This window comes from Anser anser (assembly GCF_964211835.1).
Source record: "Anser anser genome assembly, chromosome: 5".
NCBI classification, from domain to species: domain Eukaryota; kingdom Metazoa; phylum Chordata; class Aves; order Anseriformes; family Anatidae; genus Anser; species Anser anser.
The window spans coordinates 51,066,455-51,085,950 of NC_139725.1; the positions used below are offsets into that span (position 1 = coordinate 51,066,455).

Sequence of the window (19,496 nt, forward strand, 5' to 3'; positions counted from 1 at the left end):
GCCAGTCAGCTCGTGGCACAGATGTTGTCTTGGCGAGGGGTCATCTCTGGACCAAACAGGTCTTGCTCCCCAGCTGTTACACCTGCACCTTCCAGCCCAGCTGTTGTAAGTGCCATGAACACGTGTCTCCTTGGCCTCTCTAAAACATGGTTGATTGTTTGGCATGAGGCTTTCTAAACACACTCAGCAGCCTGTCAGTTTGGACATGTGTTGCCTGGACATCAAGGGGATGCATTTTTTTCCCTGCTCTGAAAATAAATAGAGTTGACTTTATGGACTTGTGCCTTTGATATGAACATGCTTTGCAAAAAGGCAAACATCTTTAAATATTCATGGAAGTGGAAGTCTGATCCACAAATGTCCGGGGAAAAGCAAGCAAAAAGTGGTAAATGTTGGTTTCCCTTTGTAGTTTTTCAGTTGAGGTTCATATCTGTGATACATTTTTTTAATCCAAGATTTCCTGCAGAAACAATAGTCCTATTTCTGCTTTGCATGGAGTGGAAAAACAAATCTGCATGTGGTGTTTGGTATTTCAGAGGTGTTTGGTATTTCAGTAGAGTCCCATGGGGTTGCAGCAGTTCACAAGCATGATTTACAGAGTGGGATGGGGAAAGAGGATTAATACCGTCCCCACAGCATGGCCCTCTTGTGACTTTGTGAATCAGGTAAAAGGAGGAAAGACTGAAAAGAAAAGTGCAATTGACTGAAAAAGCACAGAGACCTCTAAAAGCCTGCTGATGTGGCAAGAGCTTTGTCTCTTGGAAGCAGTCTACAGGGAAGAGGTCTCAATGCCGCCGTGTAAATCCCAGAATGGCTCTGCATAATTCACATCAGAGTTAATTCAAATCCATGTTTATGAAACCAGAAAAAAATGTGACACCATTATTTATCACAACACTTACAGATCTTTTTTTTTTTTTTTAAATTATGTCAAAAGCCTCAGACAGAATTGTCCCTTCCTTCCTGTCATTATTCTGGCTGCTAGGCTAATAAAAAAGATGTTTTCCTTTCTTTTAAAAAAAATAAGATAAATGTTTCTTGTCTGATTAGTATCTGACTGATTCTCTTAAGTGTCCCAAGGCAGGGCTTGAAGAGGGAGTGCCAAGATGTGGTAGGGAAGGCTGTGCCCCACGTAGGTCAGAGCACAGACGAACGGGTAAAGAGGGGCTGGGAGAAGAGAAGTGACAAAACACGATGGCTGCTGTAGATGGAGCAGGGACAGGGAGTGACAAGATGGGACACTCACAGGTTAGTCGAGAAGAGTACAACTTGTGAAACTTTGAAGATAAGAGCAAGGATTATGATTCAACATGGGGAAGAGAGTCATGGGAAGGATTCAAAGACAAGGGAGTTTCGGTCACAGGAAGGTCTCCATGCTGGTGAGTGCTCCACACCTGTCCTTTCCATCGGTACATGCCACTGGGATCCTTAGATACGTCCGAGTTTTGGGAGAGGCTGGCAAAAAGCTTGAGTCTGAGGAGATTTATTGATTGTCCTTACACAGAACAGTAGGCAGTAACACAGGTATGGATGAAGAATGGGACAACAAAACTTCCAAATTTTTGCATGGAAAGGCAGGACCCCTTGGCTTTTGCATTTCTCAGAGCCTGTTTCAATTGTTATAAACTAAACATAATTACTTCTGAAAGATTAGGTTAGATCGCCTAAGTAGTTTGCAGAGAGATGTTTATGCAAGTTTTTTTTTTTTTAATCTGCCTGATTGACTGAGTGATTACAGGAGAGAGGTTTCAGAAGGCATCTCTCTTTACACAACTGCACTTCCCTTAAAGATGCAGTTACAGTTTTAATTTATGGCCAGCTAGCTGAATACTTGAGCAGGACAGCAGTGGTAGTGGCGGAACAGGTTTTTACGATGGGGACATTGGTTTAAAAGATGTTGTTTTTGCTGTATTTCTCTTCATTTTAATCTGCAAGGAGCACAATCCTCTTTGTCATTCACGGCAAGAGATGAGATATTATAACATCTCTATTTAATCTCTTGGGAGCCACTAAGTTTAGAACAGGGAGTCAAAGACATGGAGTCTCCACTGTGTTTTCTCCAAGAAACTGCAACCCTTCTGTTCTTGAACAGCACTTGGCTGGCTCATCAATCACTCCTCTGAAGACATATATTACAAATAAAGTTTAAAATATCAAAGTGACGCATTTGAGTTCAGCCTTGCTGCCGGTCTGGTTCTCCAAACTGGATGGCCACTCTCAGCCCATCTCCCTGCTCGCCCCACACCGCGACCAAGGTCACACGAGTCCGAGTTGTCAAAAAGCTGCTTTCGCCCGGAGAATCCCTGATTCTCCACCGTCACCAAACCCCCACGGCAAACCACGACCACCACCAGCCCTCCAGAGCTGGGCTCCGTGCGCGCCTCCTTCGGGCGCCTCTTCCATCTCCAGCGCAAGGCGCTGTCCGAGCCGGTGGCCCGAGAAAAGTCCCGCTCCGCCAGGCTCCGGCCGCACCGCGGAGTCGCCCGCGGGCTCTCGGAGCCCGGGCGCGGCTGCCCGGCGCGCTCGGTCCCGCATCGCGGGCACCGGGGGGACCGCGTCGAGCCCAGCCGCGGCTTCCCCCGCCTCGGGGGCCCCCGGCGCGCCCCCCCCCGTCCGCCCCCGCCTCGGGGCCGCCCGGGGGCTCTGCCTGCTGCCGTCCCCCGGCCCCCTGCCGTGCCAGCAGCGCGGCCCTACCTGGACAGAGCCCCAGAGCGGGTGGAGGGCACAGTGCAGCAGCAGGGAGGGCCAGCAGCAGCGGAGCAGCCCCAGCAGCTCCCGGAGCAGCATCCCTCCTGGGCGGACGGGCGGGGGAGCGGGCTCCGGGCGACCTGGGGACGGAGCAGAGCGAGCCGGCGGCAGAGGCGTTGGCTCGCACCCATCCCCGGAGCGCCACCGTCCCAACTTTAATTCTGGAGGGGAGGGAGGGAGGGAACGAGGGAGGTGGGCGGGTGGGGAGGGGAAAGGGTGGTCGGGAAAACCCAGCGCCCGGCGGGGAGCCGTGCCTCCGCCCCTCCCCGCCCGCCCCCTGCCGGGATGCTTCGCCGGCCGCCCGCCCGACCGCGCCGGGGGTTCCCGGGGCCGGCGCTCACCGCTCAGTCCGGAGCTCGCTCGCACCCCGGGGAGGGGCGAGGGGAAAGTTTTGGAGGGCAGAGGGGCCGGGAGCTGCCGGAGCCGGCGGGGAGAGGCGGGCAGAGCGGCGTGGCAGCGCGCAGCCCGGGGATTGCATCGCCCCCCTGCCCGCCGCCGCCGCCGCTGCTGCAGTGATTTTTCAAGCCCATCGAGGCAGTCCCTTGCGCGCCCGGCTCCCCGCGGCTCTCCTCCCTCCCTCCCGGCCTCCCAGCCTCCCTCCCTCCCGGCCTCCGCCCGCCGGAGGCTGCACCGGGCCGGGGGCGGCTCGGGGAGCCCGCATGCCTGTCCTGCGGGGTTCTCAGTCCCAAACTGCAGCCCGGCGTGCTTTTTTGTTATTTATTTAAAAAAAAAATAAAATCGTGTTTTAATTTTAATTATTTACTTATTTGTTTATTTTTGCCCCAAAGTGATGCAAAAGCTTCTCCTGTGACAGGCCCGAGGTGTCAGCTCTGTGTCCCAGTCCGGGGTCTGGGATGTCATAAGGAAGATGCTTCGTGGCGTTGGTGTTTCAATGAATAATAATTAAATATTAAATAAATGGTGTTGGTGTTTCAATAAATATTAATTAAATAATAAATAAAATTAATAGCACAACACCCTGAAATAATAGCACTTGTAGGGATGTAGATAAAGAATCCCCCAATATCATGGCTGTGCAGGGAGGTAACAGGCTGGAAAATCAAAGATGGAAATGGTTTTGCTTTCAGTGAAGCGATTATGAGCAAAACCTCTGCTCTGTGAATGGTGGCCATTGCTGCAAGTTGGGCTTGGTGTGCACCAGAATGACCGTAAGTGTCCGTTGTTGGGTCAGCGGCACAGGGGTCCTATTTTCAGTGTTCGAACGAGTAAATGAATTCACTTCAGTGAATGAAGTAAACAAATGGGTTCAAATAAGATGTTGGGCTCAAGTTTTATATTTCATACCCAGAGATGTCTGGGTTTCAGGACATGCGTTTTAGTTTTTTTCCCCCTATTTCTGGCACCCACTGAGCCAAGTTTCATAAACTGTTTCATAAAAACCTGCTCAGCAGAATAAGAATGAAAATGCATTAACTGCTCAGCCAATACAGGGCTAAAATTCTCTTTTCACGCCACTGTATCTCCATTCATTTCAATCCCAACAGATGCTGATTTAAATGTCAGGGCTAACGGGTTCAGCAACATCTTACAAATGAGGACAATATAGTGGAATTTAATGGAGTTACACCTGATTTGAACTAGTCCCATTGTGGCTAGACATTTATTTGTAAATCCCTACCTTGTGGGTTTTTAAGGGTCGAGTATAGAGAAAGAGAGACAACATGACATTGGGTACAGGCAGTAATTGTAGAGCAAATATATCTTCTGTAATGATGCTGAAAAAGATGGCGTCCTTTTCTGTAAGTCTACTGTGTAACATATAGTGCTTAATATATTGTGCTCATTCAATTATAGTTTTACTGAACTGGAGTCACAAGAGACAGCAAAGCTTTTCAGGCTTTCTGGTGATTTCCTGAAGGTATTTCAGCACTTGGTCACAGTACAGAACATAATAAATTGCACCATCTGTATACATAGTCCTTGGCTCCTGACAGAATGAGAGATAAGGCTTTAGGCATTGCACGCCAAAAAAAAAAAAAAAAAACACACAAAAAAAACAAACCACACAACACAGATTTCTTTTCTTTCAGTGTTTACAATGCCTTAATGTCAGGAGAACTGTGGAATTTCCTGCCATTAGCAATTCTCCAAATGCCCATCTCTAAGTGTTGTTCCTTTCGTTCAAAGACAGCCCAGGGAACTGAGGACACAGGGCCAAGCTCTGCCTGCAGTTGCAGAGAAGCAGGTGCAACCACAGAGATTGCTGGACACAAATAAGAGCAAAGTCTGGCCCAGGTAATCAGCACCTTTTCTATTTTGTTCTGGTAATTGACAGCTCCCTGAGTGAAATGATTGGGCTGTGGATGCATTAAATCCAATCTCCAGCTTTGGCCCCAGTCACGCAGTCCACATGCAGGCTTATTTCCCATTAGACTGAATGGCTGAAGAAAGGGCTGAATATATGCCCTCTTCTTGTCCAGTGCTTTTCATTAATTTCATTGACTTCTATTCTGTAGTTTCTATGGAGAAAAAATAGAGTCCAGGAATTTTTCCCACTTACAAGGAAGATAAATGACATAGTGCCCATAAGACTGCAGGCCCTGAATCAACGACAGGCTTTAAATATGTTTTCCTTAATAACACAGTAAGTGTTTTGTAGTACCGGGACTGGTGCGAGGAAGAATATGATGATTTGTCTGCAGCAGCCACACTACTTAAAGGTTGAGATGGATATTAACTGGGGTACAACCCCTGAACCATAATAAAGATTTCTTGAGTTGTGATCCTACTGCTAAGTATGACTTCTCTGTTGCCTTGGACCTGCACCAGGTTCCCTGCCTGCCAAAACAGCATGTCCAAATCCAGCTACCCAATGGCTGAGGCAGGAATGGGATCCTATCTTCCTAGGTGTATCTATCACAGCACAAAAATCAAAAGCAAGTCCGGATCCTTCACTGGTGGGATCAACACAGGTCCATGTTCTGGCTCGGTGCTCTGGAGATGAAAAGTGCCATATGAGCAAATGTCACTGCTCAAAATACAAAGTCAAGCTATTTGGAAATATTATTTTGTTTTCAGAAAAGCAGTCTTTCAAAAATTTTAAGCAAATACGAACACTTGGTAGTATAAAAAGCATTAAAAAAAGCATTAAATTTTTTTCCTTTCGTGTTTGGTCTGTCTGATTATCAGAAGAAAGTATATATCTTGCTTGGTTTTTTTTTATTATTTTTTATTTTTTTAAGAACAATTCCTGATAATCAGAACAATCATGATTAACACTCCAATACAGTAACTACTCAGGAAACATTAGTAAGGAATGCTACACTGATTAGCTGTACAAACACATTATCATACTCCTTTAGTCTAAGAAGCCATAATGGTTATAATGGATTCTAAGAGGCTATTTATTTTGTTTGTATAGATTGATTTTACAACATGTCTTCAAGTATTCAGAGGGCATGAGAGAAAGTCCTCTTCCAGGCTGCCTTGTCAAAACCTCATCAAAATCAACAGATACTCACCAATCTGACTTTAGGTAGGATTTGTTCTCACATCTTCAGATACCTTGAGATGGGTTTTTAGCTGGAGCCAGAAGCAGAGGAAGTCAAGGTGACCACTTCTCAAGGCAGGGCTTTGTGGTCAGCCAGGCCTAGGAAGAATCCTTTTTTTTTTTTGTTAATGACATTTCTGGATGCAAGTCAATGAACTTGAGAAAAGTTTTAGACCCAGAGAAACACTAGCCAAAGCATAAACAGAAAATGTTTCATCACTAAGATCTCAAAGCCTCTTGCTGCCTGAAAGCACTGTCTCTCTCAGACTAATTCTTAGTTTTGAGTCTAGAATACCATCAAGAGGCTGGTAAATGCACAACATCAATATACTTTGAATGTTGCATCATAATAAAAACATTTTTGTTGCTTCTTTTAAAGATATTTTAATCGCTTCATATATCTAAGGCAGTGCTTTCAGCAGTAGGAAGTAAATTTATTGTTCGTGTATTTGAAGACTCTACACAGGACCCCACACCTTACTGAGAAATTTTTAGGGGTTCACAAATTAATAAAGTTCACAACAGTGAAAACAGGATTTACAGGTCTCCAAATACCACCATTTCTCAGGGAGTGGAGGGGATTGTTCCTGACAATCCCAATTATTTTAAATAATATAGAAAAAAACTTTGGGACCCTTAATTGTATTTGCATTTACAAATAGCAGATTTGTTTTTCAGAAGACTTCATCATTCAGTTATTTGATAATTCCAGTTTGTTGGAATAGATTCCCAATATTGAGCATGTCTAGAATAAATATAAAGTCAGCTGATTCTTTTATTTTCATTATATTAAAGTTTATCAAATACTATAAAAGTATTAAAAGTGTCAGACCTTCAGCTCAAGTTTTCTCCTGGATAAATATAGGTTGGTACAGAACAAGAATACCTTCAACAAAATCAGTGGATCCATGTTAGTCTAAGTGAGGGGTGAATAACACCAACACGGAAAACTGCATCATGTAATCTTTAGCTTGCACTCCAGCACCTTAAATTATAGGATACCACAGATCTGTATTGATGACCAGAAATGCTCTCTGTTATGACTATATGTCATGGAAGCCTGTTCTTGCTTTTTCAGTTTTCTAGCACTGAAATGCTGCATCCAGTGATACATTAAAGTGATAAAGGCCTCCTGCTTACTCACTTTCGATAGCTGGTCACATTTTTTTTTTTTTCTCCTCAGCAAATGGATTTGCTCAGCAGCATCACAGTTCTTTGTTTACAAATGTAAAGGTAAAATGTGTAGTATTAGCTACTGAAAGTGTCCAGAAAAATCCCAGATGTGAGGAAGAGCGTGTATGCTCCAAACACATCTGTTTTTCAGCTATATCAATCACATTACTTCTCATTACAGATATTACATTCCAAGTCCATTGTGGCTATTATAATGAAGTCTCTACATCCTGAGTGGACTGCAGGTTGCAGAAATCATTTAAGTGCTGTATCAGATTTACACTCAATATTCATTACTGCTTAGGTTTCATCTGTTTTTACAGAAGATTAAATACTCATTATTCAAATGTGTAAAAGATAGCATGAAAACATTGCGTTCAGATTTACTCTTGGACTCCGTTTGGCTCCCTTGCGGATGGCAGGGTTGGTTACACATTTCTAGGAGGAATTCCTTATCCACTTTACTGCAGAAATCCAGTACAATTGACTAATACATTGTGGTCTGTAGCTGCTCCACTGGAAAATGTCTGGCCAGATGATAAAAAGTCATCAAACCTTATTAAGCCCTAAAAATGTACATCTTTGTTTACTCCATACTAGTATTAAGAATGTGTTTCTCTACTATCCTTGAGGTTGTTATAGCCAAAGAATGAAATAAGAACAGAACTGCGATTGCCCAGACTGTTACGGAAATGGATAGATGACAAGCATGAGGCTGTGTATATGTACAAGAGTGTAAGTAGCTCCAGCTGAAGGGCAAGAAGAGAAGGAGAGAATCACAATTTCTAAGAAAAAAAGCCCTATCAATTGTCTCAGATTATTTTTTTTTAACTCCCCCTGCAAGTAGAAGCCTGCACATGTTTTCATCTAATTGTTTTCTTTATCTGATCTAATTAGAAGAAAGCTGAAGTCTTATTTTGTCAGTCTCTTGAGCGAACCCCATAATCTTCCCCAAAACTACAAGTCTAAGAGCTTCTATCCCCAGCATAAGTACAGCTGAATTTCTCTGGTGACTAAAATCGTTGTCTGTACATATGTATATTGGACATTTCATCAAAAAAAAAATAAATGCTTGAAAGATATTCAATTTCACAGAACACTGCTCTTCTTTCTATCCTGTCTCTCTCACCTCTTATCTCTATCTATAGCCAACATGATTCCCAGTCTGAAGAACTGGGAACCTGATTTTGAAAAACTGTGAGGTGTGGGTCATCCAGCCTGTCCTTGTGGTTGTGGCTGCACAGACCATCTGGACTCAGATCTGGATTCCAAACCGTGGGGATGCCTTGACCTCAGGACTCAGGTGAGAGGCTGGGGAACATGGCACAAAATCCCTGGAGGACGTGCAATGAAAGACAGCAGAGCAGAACTGGTTCACACCTACACCTTCTATGTTTTAACACAGACCATGCTGCTGCTGAATGAGATCTGGAAAGTGACTGCAAATAATCCAAGGAGAACTTCCCAGGCAGGATTGCTCCAGACACAAAGTATCAGGAGAAACAGCAGCCAGCAGGGCAAAGTCCTGGTGCCCAGCAGTCCCCTCTCCAGCTGTGTGCAAGCACAATGCTTACACAGGAAGCACGAGCACAACGTGCTGCCTGATTCCAGTCCATAAGGGTTTTTAATGATAGTATAAACTGCAGGCAAAGCTTGAATTATGAATTAAAATATACAATTAATAGTAAAAGTAATCAGAAACATAACGGAAAACTACATTTGTGCATAGTTTCTTACCATTATTTTCTTTTTCCTTGTTGTTTTGGTCAGTGGGATACATTTGAAACCCGATGGCAGCAGTACCTCCATTTGGATTTAGCAGCCCTCTGCCTGTATTTGTGTATGGGGACGTAGGCATGAGGGATTCACTTATTGCCAGGCAATTGCTATTTCTGTGAGAGGTGAGTGGAAAAAACGGAAATCTACCACAGGAGGCCAAGCAGACGACTTAGCCAGCAAGCAGTTAATATGGGGAGATGGAAGGAGTAAGATGGACTGCATTCAGTGAGGAGGTGAGCAACCAGGTGCTGCTGTATTCACTGCTGTGCGAGCCCTGACTTAGGAAGGAATGGATGGAAAATTGTTCTTGGTGGTCCTCCTCCTGCAGCTCTTCTTCTGCTACTGTATGCCAGATCTGTGTCTTGTTGGAGAGGACATTGTGAAAATTCTGTGCAAATTGCACTGGATCATTCCCTGGCATGAAAAATTACCCCATAGTTCAAGGGGATGTGAGAAGAATATCCATGTGCAGACAGGAAGGAGTTACCAAGTTGTGTGTGCACCTATCTGAAAGGAGAGAAGAAAGTAACTTCATAGTGATGAGTTTTGTTTCAGATGTGCATGCCATGTTTGCATCCACTGTTCCCCATCCCACCCATGGTGAAAGCTCCATCAGGAAGGTTTGGAGATGCTTGGATCCCACAGTGAGGTGTAGCCTGTACCCAGGGAAGAGCAGCAGCATGTCCTTATGTGGACTGCTGAAATAAGAGGATTTTTCAGGTTTGACTCGCTCCAGTACATGTAGAACCATGGTTTGAAGGTTCACGTAAACTATGCACCCTGAGAAGGCCCCCTGCCCTGTGAGCATCCTCCCCTTCCCATCACTACGTTGCCACCTTTGGCCCTGGGGGTCAGGCTTGTGGCCTCCACACCAGGCCGCAGCAAACCACAAACCTGTACTTCTTTGGGCAGGCAAGTCTTAGGGTTCCCTTTGTCATTTAGCAATACAAGGCTAAATTCTGCCAAACTTCATCAGCGCGAGTTGTGCCTGACATTGGTTTGAAGAGGAAATCACAAAAAGATATTAACTGTTGTAGCAAAATATGGTAGAAACACATCCCAAGTTATTATTTTTTTTTAACTTACCCATAAGCTCCACAGTGGATTTTTGTAAAGAGATCCGTTATACTGTTTCTTTAACAATACATCCAACAAATGTGGCATCTATTGTGGTGAGATGGATGCGGTATACAACACTGCAGCCTGACATTTGTTAATGGCAGGGAAAGAAAAATGGGGTTGTGCCAATGTCTAATACAGAATTTTGGTGAATATTTTATACTGGGTGAGGTTAAGAGTTAAGAGCCAGACGCTGAACATCTCTGATTGTAATGGGCCCATCTGTCTCACAACAGTGGCTATTGATCAGGTTATTAGTCATAGCTAATAGGGAACTATCACAAAGACACCACTGGCACCAGAGCTCACCACTGAGATGTGCTGTATTTGCATAGCACTGGGGTTAACAGGGAGAATTTCTCTCCAACATCTGATTGCTGAGAATCAGACTCTGCCCTGGGACAAGCACTGACACGTCCCGGTGACATTACTGGTAGCAGCTCCCACTTCTCCCTAGCAGTCTCTATTTGGTATGTAATACAAGCCTTTGTATCAGGTATTAATTCAAAACTGTCCAGTATATCTGTTCGCTCTGAAAATTTACTGTGGTTCTTTCTGCAGCTAGGGAGGAAGATCCATCAGTTTGTCAGTGGTTTCTAGGCTTTTACAGGGTGTTAAATCTCTGTAAGTCTTTTGCATCATGTGTCTGAAGTCACCATGAGGACTGCATGCCAATCCAGTTGGCTGGCCACTGCCATCATTTCTTAGATCCTGTGTGGTCTGCATCTGAGGCAAGAGCCAAAAGACATCTAAACTGGTGCCTATGCACTGTGGCAGGCAGAGGATATACTGAGAGCTGTCTGTTGTCCATAGGTGATAGGTTATCTGCATGTCTGGTAAGACATTGCTATAATGTCTTAGATTAGGCTGGCCCAGAGAATCTGGGAGCATGGCTCCTTGGGACCTGGACTGACTAACAAAAAGCCACATGCACATATTGCCTGAAAGAACTTGTCACCTTCCTTTTACCTAAGAGAGTCAAACTTATAGGTCTTTCAGGACTGGCTACTATACTAGTCCTTGCTTGGCTTTTGAACACCATACTGCTGTGGAATTTCAACAGTCTACATTATAAAATATTTTAGGAATTGAGAGAGTGCAAAGCATGATACTTTTCCCAGCACCAGCCACGTTTGTGTTCCTAAAGCAGTCCTATCCAGCAGTGTCCAGTGAGTTTCTATTGTCCACTTTGGCTGTTTTCTAGGATCAGAATGCTTTTTTTTTTTTTTTTCCTGGGAGAAAGGTTCACCACAGTGGTTGGCCTAGCGGTGTAAACATTTCAATGAATTTTCTCAGCTAGACACAAAGGAATATGTTGAGAAAATTAAAATTCTAAGTAAAATATATAAATAAATATAAATTTACTTATATTAAAATAATAAAATAAATATCTAAATATATATATAATCTAAATATAGGTATAAATCTGTAAGTTCTTTTATATCACAGATGTCACTGTGAGATAATTGACAGAAGAAAGAGTTTGGATCTAATTTTAAGTACCCTGTCACTGGATGTTTTAAAAGATATTAGAAATGCATCTGTCAGGATCAATGGAGGCTGAAATTCCTTGGGGAAAAGAGGATACATCATATCTATCTCTGTTCCCCAGACCATCAAGTATCGTGCCATCTTTTCACAACAGCTTTCAATTTCAAAATAAGCTAGGTTTTGAATGTTGACGTTCTTACTTTTTTTTTTCCATTTCCTTTGCATGTTTGTGTGATTTTTTTGTTTGCAATTTCCTTTTTGTTTATTTATTTATCTATTTTTATTCTTATGTCTTGGAAACCCTCAGGAGCCACTGTTTTGGGGAAACTTCCCATCCATTTGTCCATTGCAGTGAAGCGAGATAACTGATGTGCAAGGTGTTGTGGAGAGATAATTGAGGCAGCAGTAGCTGATGTGTGCTAATGATGACACATGACAGCTTTCCCTGGCACTGCTCCTTCTAAGCACGCAGTCGCACACAGCCTCTGAAGTGCTGGCTGGGGATGCTCGCTCCCAGGGAGGTAACATGCTAACATGTAAAGCTTATGCCTCTGACTTCCCCTCGTACTCTTATCTGTCCCCATGCTTGAAGGTCCAGATTTGTTTTACTGACTGTTAGGCCTCTGGTGACTCTTCCTATATCCTCTAGCTTACTCCCCAATGCAATTCCAGGTGCATCACCCCCTACTAGCTGCTGATTTGGGAAGAAATGCATCCAAAGCCCCTCTAAGACCAACATTATTTTGCATTCAACTCAGTGCCTCTTCAGCATTTCAGGATCCTCTGATGAAAGTCATTACATAAATGCAAAGCATTGTATTATTAAAACTTTAAATCATGATGGATTTTGAATACATCCTTTTCGTGACTCAATCATGAATAATCACAATTTGCATATAATATTTTCCTGGATTCAGCATACACTCCTTCTCATTTAATCCTTCTGACTGATGCTGCTGTAATAACTTTAATCCTAAATTATAGAAGCTACTGTGGATCACCTTGCTGTTAAGTTGGTGATGAGCAATCTTGATATACCTGTAGGCAGTTGACAAGTGTTTGTAATGAGCAGGGAGGAAGCCCATAATCAGAGGAATCATTTCTCTGTTTATGAACAAGTGCATGTGTTTTGCTCTCCTTGTATCCAAAACTATAGTAGCTATTTGTCTAGTGTGAATATCATTTCCTTGTACGTATTACTGCAGCACCAAGGGATGAGCTCAGATTGGGGTTTCACTTAATAAGACCCTGTGGAAATGCTGAGGAACAGGCAGTGCTGCCCCAGTGCTCTTACGGGCTTAAGGAGCAGAACAGGCATCCAGCAAGAAGGTATCAAATGCAAGCATTAACGGAAAGTGATAAGCAATTCTCTGTATTTGAAGTATCTTCTTTTGCAAAGGACAGCTTATTTTTTTCTTGGAATACTATGCTGTTTATCTAGCCAGCTCCTTAGCTTTTTTTTTTTTTTTTTAACTGAAATGCCCACATATGTCCATGTCTGTAGAGCACTGTCCAGGGTACAGCTCTACACACTTGTCCCAGAAGTACAGGAACGCAGTTCTGCCATTGTGTAGTGGATACTACAGGCAGAAGCTTGCTGTCTTTTTTGCCTTCAGAAAAGGACTTTACCAGATTTTGGACTTTCCTGGCCAGGCAAAGCCTCAGGCCCTCTGTGCTGCCTTTCATAACACAGCCCCTCTGCCCCTTTGAAAGTCTTTGCAACTTGTCCTCCCAGTGGGAAGGAAATAGGATCCTGAAGATGGTATATCCTACGGTTCCTTCCATCATATGGCTCCTTCCTCCCCATCTTCCATGGGGAATTTTAGTTTGGATGATTTCTTGCTTGAAGGAACAAATGTTTCTACCTAAGTAAGAGAACTGCCTCACAACAAAGCTGTTTTGTCAGATGCTGGTTTGCCCCATCCCTATCCTGCACTTTAATATATTCTCATAATGCTCATTTTTGCTGGAATAATCCACCATCAGCTACACCGACAAACCCACACAGAGCTATTTAGAGCTGCTAAAAGCTGTTTTGGATCCCAGAGCAAACAGGCTGGTTCTTTTCCACTTCTTTCTTCCTTCTTCATCCTATAAGTTAACCCAGTGCTGACTTCCCCTGTGCCCTGCATTACTGGTGTTGGTGATGCCAAGGCACTCTCTGAGGTTTGACTCCAGAGTCCCAGGGCATTTGCTCCTGCCCCCTGAGCCATTTCTGGTGTGCTTTGGCAGCACTGATCAGGGTGCACATTGGTCCTTTTCTCTCCTGTTTTATGGTGCTGGAGCAGGGTTAGCTCTCAGTTAATACAGGTCTCTTCTCATCTTTCCATGTGTAACAGTCATCGGGCTCCTTCCCAAGTATCTTGTACAAGCAGTTATTGGATCCCATTTCACTGTTTGAATCTGGAAACTGAACTCGCACGGCCAGACTAGAAAATAAGCCGCCACACAGCTGCAGAAAGAGAATAATTGTAACTGAATGATTTTCCCTTGCTGAAAGCTGGCAAACTCCCTGGGTGCATTTTCACATGTTAGGGGTGACCTGCCTGCAGTCTGCCACCAGCGTGCAGACGCTTGCAGGCACTCTCACCTCTGCTAACATCCTCCATCTGTCACAGTTCAAACTCACTTCTGTAGCTAGCTTGAGTGCAAAAAAAAGATAGTGTCTCCTCTCCTCACAACCAGTTCTAGGTAGAACCAGTGTTTAGACAAGTTGTAGCTTTGGCTTGATCATTTGCCTGAAAGCTTTTGCCAGTGTGTTGACTTTTTGCTTTCAAGAACGTTTCTATTTGTGCTATTTTATTTCTGATCTGAGAGTGAGGTTTAGCCTTTTTCAGATGCTCATTCATGCTTCCTTTTCACTTGTTTAAATTACACTCATCTGCCTTGTTCATCAACACGTTGCATTGCTGATCACAAAAGTAATAAACTCCTGTGCCCATAAACACTTTGGTCCATAACTTCTCTCACATCAATATGCTCATTAACTTTTCTACAGGATGACTTGCATGAGGAAGATGACATATGTGCTCACTGCTCGGAAGATAAGAGACTGAGGTAATTGGATTAGCTGTAATAGAAAAATGGGTGAGCTGTAGGAATGGAATTCGCCCAGGACTCATTTGGAACACAGAATATCTGAGTGCTGCAAATCTGATAGCAAATGGTACTCATTTAAGGATATGTATATAACATTGAATGTGTGTATCATCTATAGGGCTTAGGGGGTCATGCACCTACGGATAAATGCAGAGAGTATTGTTTGATGAAAATAAACCCTAAAGAATACGTTTATGCAGGCTAAGAAAGCTACGGGTATTTCACCACATTTTATAATACAGTAAGAAAAAAAAAAAAAAGTCACCCCAAAAGTTTGAAATAGCAGCGTCTTCTGCCCTCCTTCTCCTTGTTTGGCGTTCAGCCCTCAATTCTGAAACAACCCTTGGTCCCTCCAGGCCATCCTACCGGCACCAGCAGGAGGCGCTGGTTGTAAGGAGCCCTGCGTGTTTAGTTATGTGGGTGGTTCATCGGACCCAGCTGGAGAGGCACCTTCAGAAGAGCAGCACTGACCTCTAACCCCAGAGAGGACGTTTAGAACCAGTTCTTTATAGAAAGCTTAAATTATGCAATTCTTCTTGAAGGCTGGCTACAGAAGGACAGAGCTTGGACGACTCACACATACCACACAGACAGTTGTGACTCGTACACCTCCACTAGTCAAGGTGAGCTTAATCCATTCTGTTGACCTGTGAGGATCGATAATGCCTTGTTTTAAAATTTAAAGCCTCTGGTACATTCACCATGTCCCTCTTTCCTCTCTCCAATGACTTTCTTTTGTGCCCTCCTGGTGACGAAAAGTTCAGCTTTCCTACCGGTGTCCCTGTTGGAGCAGAGCAGAGATCATTATTCCCAGCAGCAGCCTCCAGGACCTGCATGTGGCTCCTGGAGGCCTGAAGTTTCATGTCAACCTGTTGAAGGTGACCCAAAAGTCAACTCTTTGGGGCCTCTTGACTGCTGAACTCAGCCAGCTCTGCCATGATGTCTGTGTTGCCTGTGACGGAGCTGTTGTTCCCAAACCCTCTTTACCCTGTTTTACTTTCATTCAATTTACAGTTGTCTCTGATAGTTGAGATTAATGTGGATTTTATTAGCAAGGAAGAAGTTCATTTGCAGGGTATGTATTGCTCCAGCCATGTAGAGAAAAACCGCATTTGAAAGACAATGTCCTGTTGCTCGCTATGGACTCACTAAGTTTGTCTAAAGTCATGAAAAGTTCCCATATCATCTCTGCCTGGGGTTAATTCCTGTGAAACTAAGACTGATCAGAAAAAGCGTGGAAAGCAATACACAGGACAGGCAACAGTACAAGAAGTGGTTTCATGCTGCCTCCCTCTTCCAGGGGTGCTCACCTGTTACTTCTTTCCACAGGCTTTTAAGCTGTTTTTCGGGGCTTGGTAGGGACAAATAATTTTTTTTTTTAATTATTTTATTATATACATATTTTTTCTGTATTGTCAACCAATCTATCCTAGTACTTGTGCTGTAGTCAATTTTGGTGTCCATTTAGAAATGCCAGAAACAATTTTGCTGTGTTACCTTGTTTAGTAAACACACTGAGAGACCCGTCCAGAACGGCAGCTTCATCCCCTACCTGTGTGCTCATGCATGCCTTTTGCTTTTGCACTTTGCAGCCTGTACTGATTGTGACATACCTTCATGGAAAAAAAAAGGTTGCTTTTCTTGTATGCAAGGTGTCCATCAGCTCCATGGGGCTGTTTCTGTGCTTATAAGACTTTCCATTACAGCGCCAAGGAAACACAAGTTTTCAGGTAAACCTAACATATGACTTTAATTTGTCAGCAGCTTACAATGGAAACACAATGGTCTTTTTATTTCTAAAATTTGTCATGTCTCCAATCCTGGGTATTGAAATATTAGAGAAAAACTGGTGTTTATTTTCAGACATCCATTCATTCCACTGCCTTTGATGAATACCCCAAAATGTCATGTTTGATTTTGCTTTCAGCTTCTCACAGAAAACGCGTCTGCTCCAAGGGGACCTGTTGTATTAAATTAAAAACCATTAGATGAGGGGGTTGTTTCACTGTGATTTAGTGAAGCAGAGCAGGCTTCTTCTGCAGCTCAGAATAGGAATCAATCCCCTGCTTACCCCAGCGCCATGCCCATTCTTATATCTGGGTATTTATGGACACCATACATACTTGTGAAGACGAGAATGCTGTAACCTTGTTGCTCAGTACATACACATTTGAGATGTATATCATTTCAGCCTCCCAGTGCTCAGCAAAATAACTGGAGAAGTCTGCTAGTTTACCAAATAGAACAAATACCTAAACACAGGGATTGAAGTGCACTGGTAAACATCATAGATACAAATCCCTGATGTGCTTACCGTAAAAGCTAGGAAATAAAGGTCCCCTTCTAAAATAAAACAGAGCAGAAAACAGAATAAGTAGGAGCTGAAGTGATAAATTATAGAGGACATCATGTGGAGAAATCAAATAAATCTCTCTAAATATTTTTAGCATGCTCAGTTTCCTTTGAATAGCTCAACAGGAGGTTCAGCGGTCTCACCTGGCATCTTATTAACACTGCACTGATTGGTGAGCGTGCAGGAATGGAGCAGCACTGGCATCTTGGTTAATCACATCTTCTAGGAAATTGTGAAAAGGATGCGGGAGATACTTCACAAATGGCAAACTGAGGTTTTGCTGGGGAAAAAAAAATGAAAAAAAACCTGTGTTTCCACAGCAGGTGGTCAATAAATCTAGCATTGTTATGGATCACAGCTATAAGTCAGTTTTCAATCGTTCCCAACCGCATGTAGCATCTGTCTTATTCGGAAGTCTGATCACAAACAATCCTTGCTGCAAATGAAATATGGAGTTTCTCCTGCATGTGAGCTTGCTCACTTTCATTTCATTTGTAGCTTTACTTGAGCTGTTCTTTGGATCCTGATATTTCAGAAGACTATTTTTGATCAATGTAATCCTTCTGCAGTGCCTAGTGATTTCCTTATTTTGAACTAAAAATCTCTTTCATGAGCAATTCCCTGTGGAAATGCTCGTTTTAGTCTTATGCACCACTTGGATTTTTCCTCAGGGATGGAATGTTATTTTTCCTTTTAATTCTCTTTAAACCGATGACATTAATGCTTTCTATAAAACTTGTCGTGGGCCCTGCTCTGTATTTCATATATATTTGGGATTAGGGGGAATTTATTATCATGTGGTTTTAAAGCAGCTTTTTCATAAGTCTTGAGTACACTCTCCTGTCAGGTGAGTGCTGATTGTGTATCATAGGGAAAAAAAAAAAAAAAAAAAGGGGGCTTTAAAAATAGATTCAAAAGTGAGAAGAATCTGCAGGTTTGTGATGAGCAGTTAGGAGATAGAAGACTGGGAGGAATTTGCAGTGAGAGAAAAATCTCAGTTCCCACAGAGGATGCTCGAGTAGATGCTGATTCTTCTGAATGGGAGAAGCTGTGGACTGGGAGATGACCCAGTGGTGTGAGACAGACACTGTGATGGCCAGAAGAAGTGGGATGCCTGAGCTCATGTCTCACCAAAATTCAGGATTTAGAATCTGGGATTCTGACTCCATTCAGCAGGGCTGGGGGACATTCTCAGCAGAAACCAGCTTCACCCACTCAGAGCACTCAATACATAGGCACCCATACTGCATATGTAAAAATACATTATCTTTTGGAGCATGTATAAAGCTGGAAAAATGTATTTTGAATCAGTCTCTGTTCAGACACACCTAATCAGACACCTAAGTATGGAAACAACCCTAAACTCAGTCCATTTTGAATGTGTTGGTCTGGCATTTCCACTGCTTCTGGAAAAGATATGTAAACTGACAAAGAAGTATTACATGCCTTGCACTTAAAGTGATTTTAAAGGCAATCAACAGTTGAACTATTCATTATGAAGAAAAGAAAGGATACTACTTCTGAGTGATTGCTAAACCACACAAGTAAAACAGAAGTCTTTGTGTTTTGTGAAGGGGAAAGATATCAGAGGTTAAAGAGGCAGGTTTCAAGGGAAAATGCATTTCAGTTCAAAAAGAAAGGTTATTCTAAATATTATTTCCCTAAAATTGGTAATACTCACTACAAGCTTGGGAACTACTCAGAATTTATAACCCTGATAACTTCAACTACAGCAATATATATATGCACTTATATACACATATATATAAGTGGATCAATTTTTAATATGTGTAACCACAAATCTGACAGATAAACCCTTCAATGAATCACTGGCTCAACTTCTTGTTTGAAGTTAAGTCATTTCATTAGGTCTGACTTCAAAAAAAACACACCTTTCCACAATTTAATGTTATAAATTATGAATTATTTAAATTGCTCATTGAAAACATATTATTAAAGGATGTACTTTAAAAAGTAAGCAAACATAAGCAGGCTGTATATTTTACAGGTTACACATTTAATTCTCAAGAGACCATTTCACACTGGGAACTATCATGTTAACTAGGCATTGTGGTCTTGTGGTATGAACAGGAGAGTAGAAGTTGCTGGTTCCAAGGAAAGCCATATGTGACTTTGAGAATGACATTTCACCTCCTTGCTGTTTTTTCACCTGTAAAGTAGAGAGAAGGGGAAAAGTAATGTAGCTCTCCTGGGGACTGAACC

General features: G+C 42.9%; 2 protein-coding genes across 6 annotated transcripts in view; both read right to left on the reverse strand.

Annotated features, from left to right (window-relative positions):
- PRIMA1 (proline rich membrane anchor 1) overlaps positions 1-3,056 on the reverse strand; it is a 54,354-nt gene extending 51,298 nt beyond the window's left edge. The window contains exon 1 of one of the 4 annotated variants that reach the window (XR_014585011.1): positions 2,695-3,056. Coding sequence is in view for 3 of the 4 variants with exons in the window: in XM_083838097.1 (XP_083694223.1) it covers positions 2,695-2,787 (93 nt within the window). In the remaining variant the exon portion in view is untranslated. The remainder of the gene's footprint in view (positions 1-2,694) is intronic. The other 3 variants (XM_083838097.1, XM_083838096.1, XM_083838095.1) reach the window with 3 other exon arrangements.
- A 16,119-nt stretch (positions 3,057-19,175) lies between these two features.
- Positions 19,176-19,496, reverse strand: part of LOC310900325 (uncharacterized protein) — a gene marked incomplete at its 5' end in the record, with an annotated part of 29,871 nt that continues 29,550 nt past the window's right edge. For both annotated transcript variants that reach the window (XR_014585016.1, XM_083838122.1), the window contains one exon: positions 19,176-19,443. The remainder of the gene's footprint in view (positions 19,444-19,496) is intronic.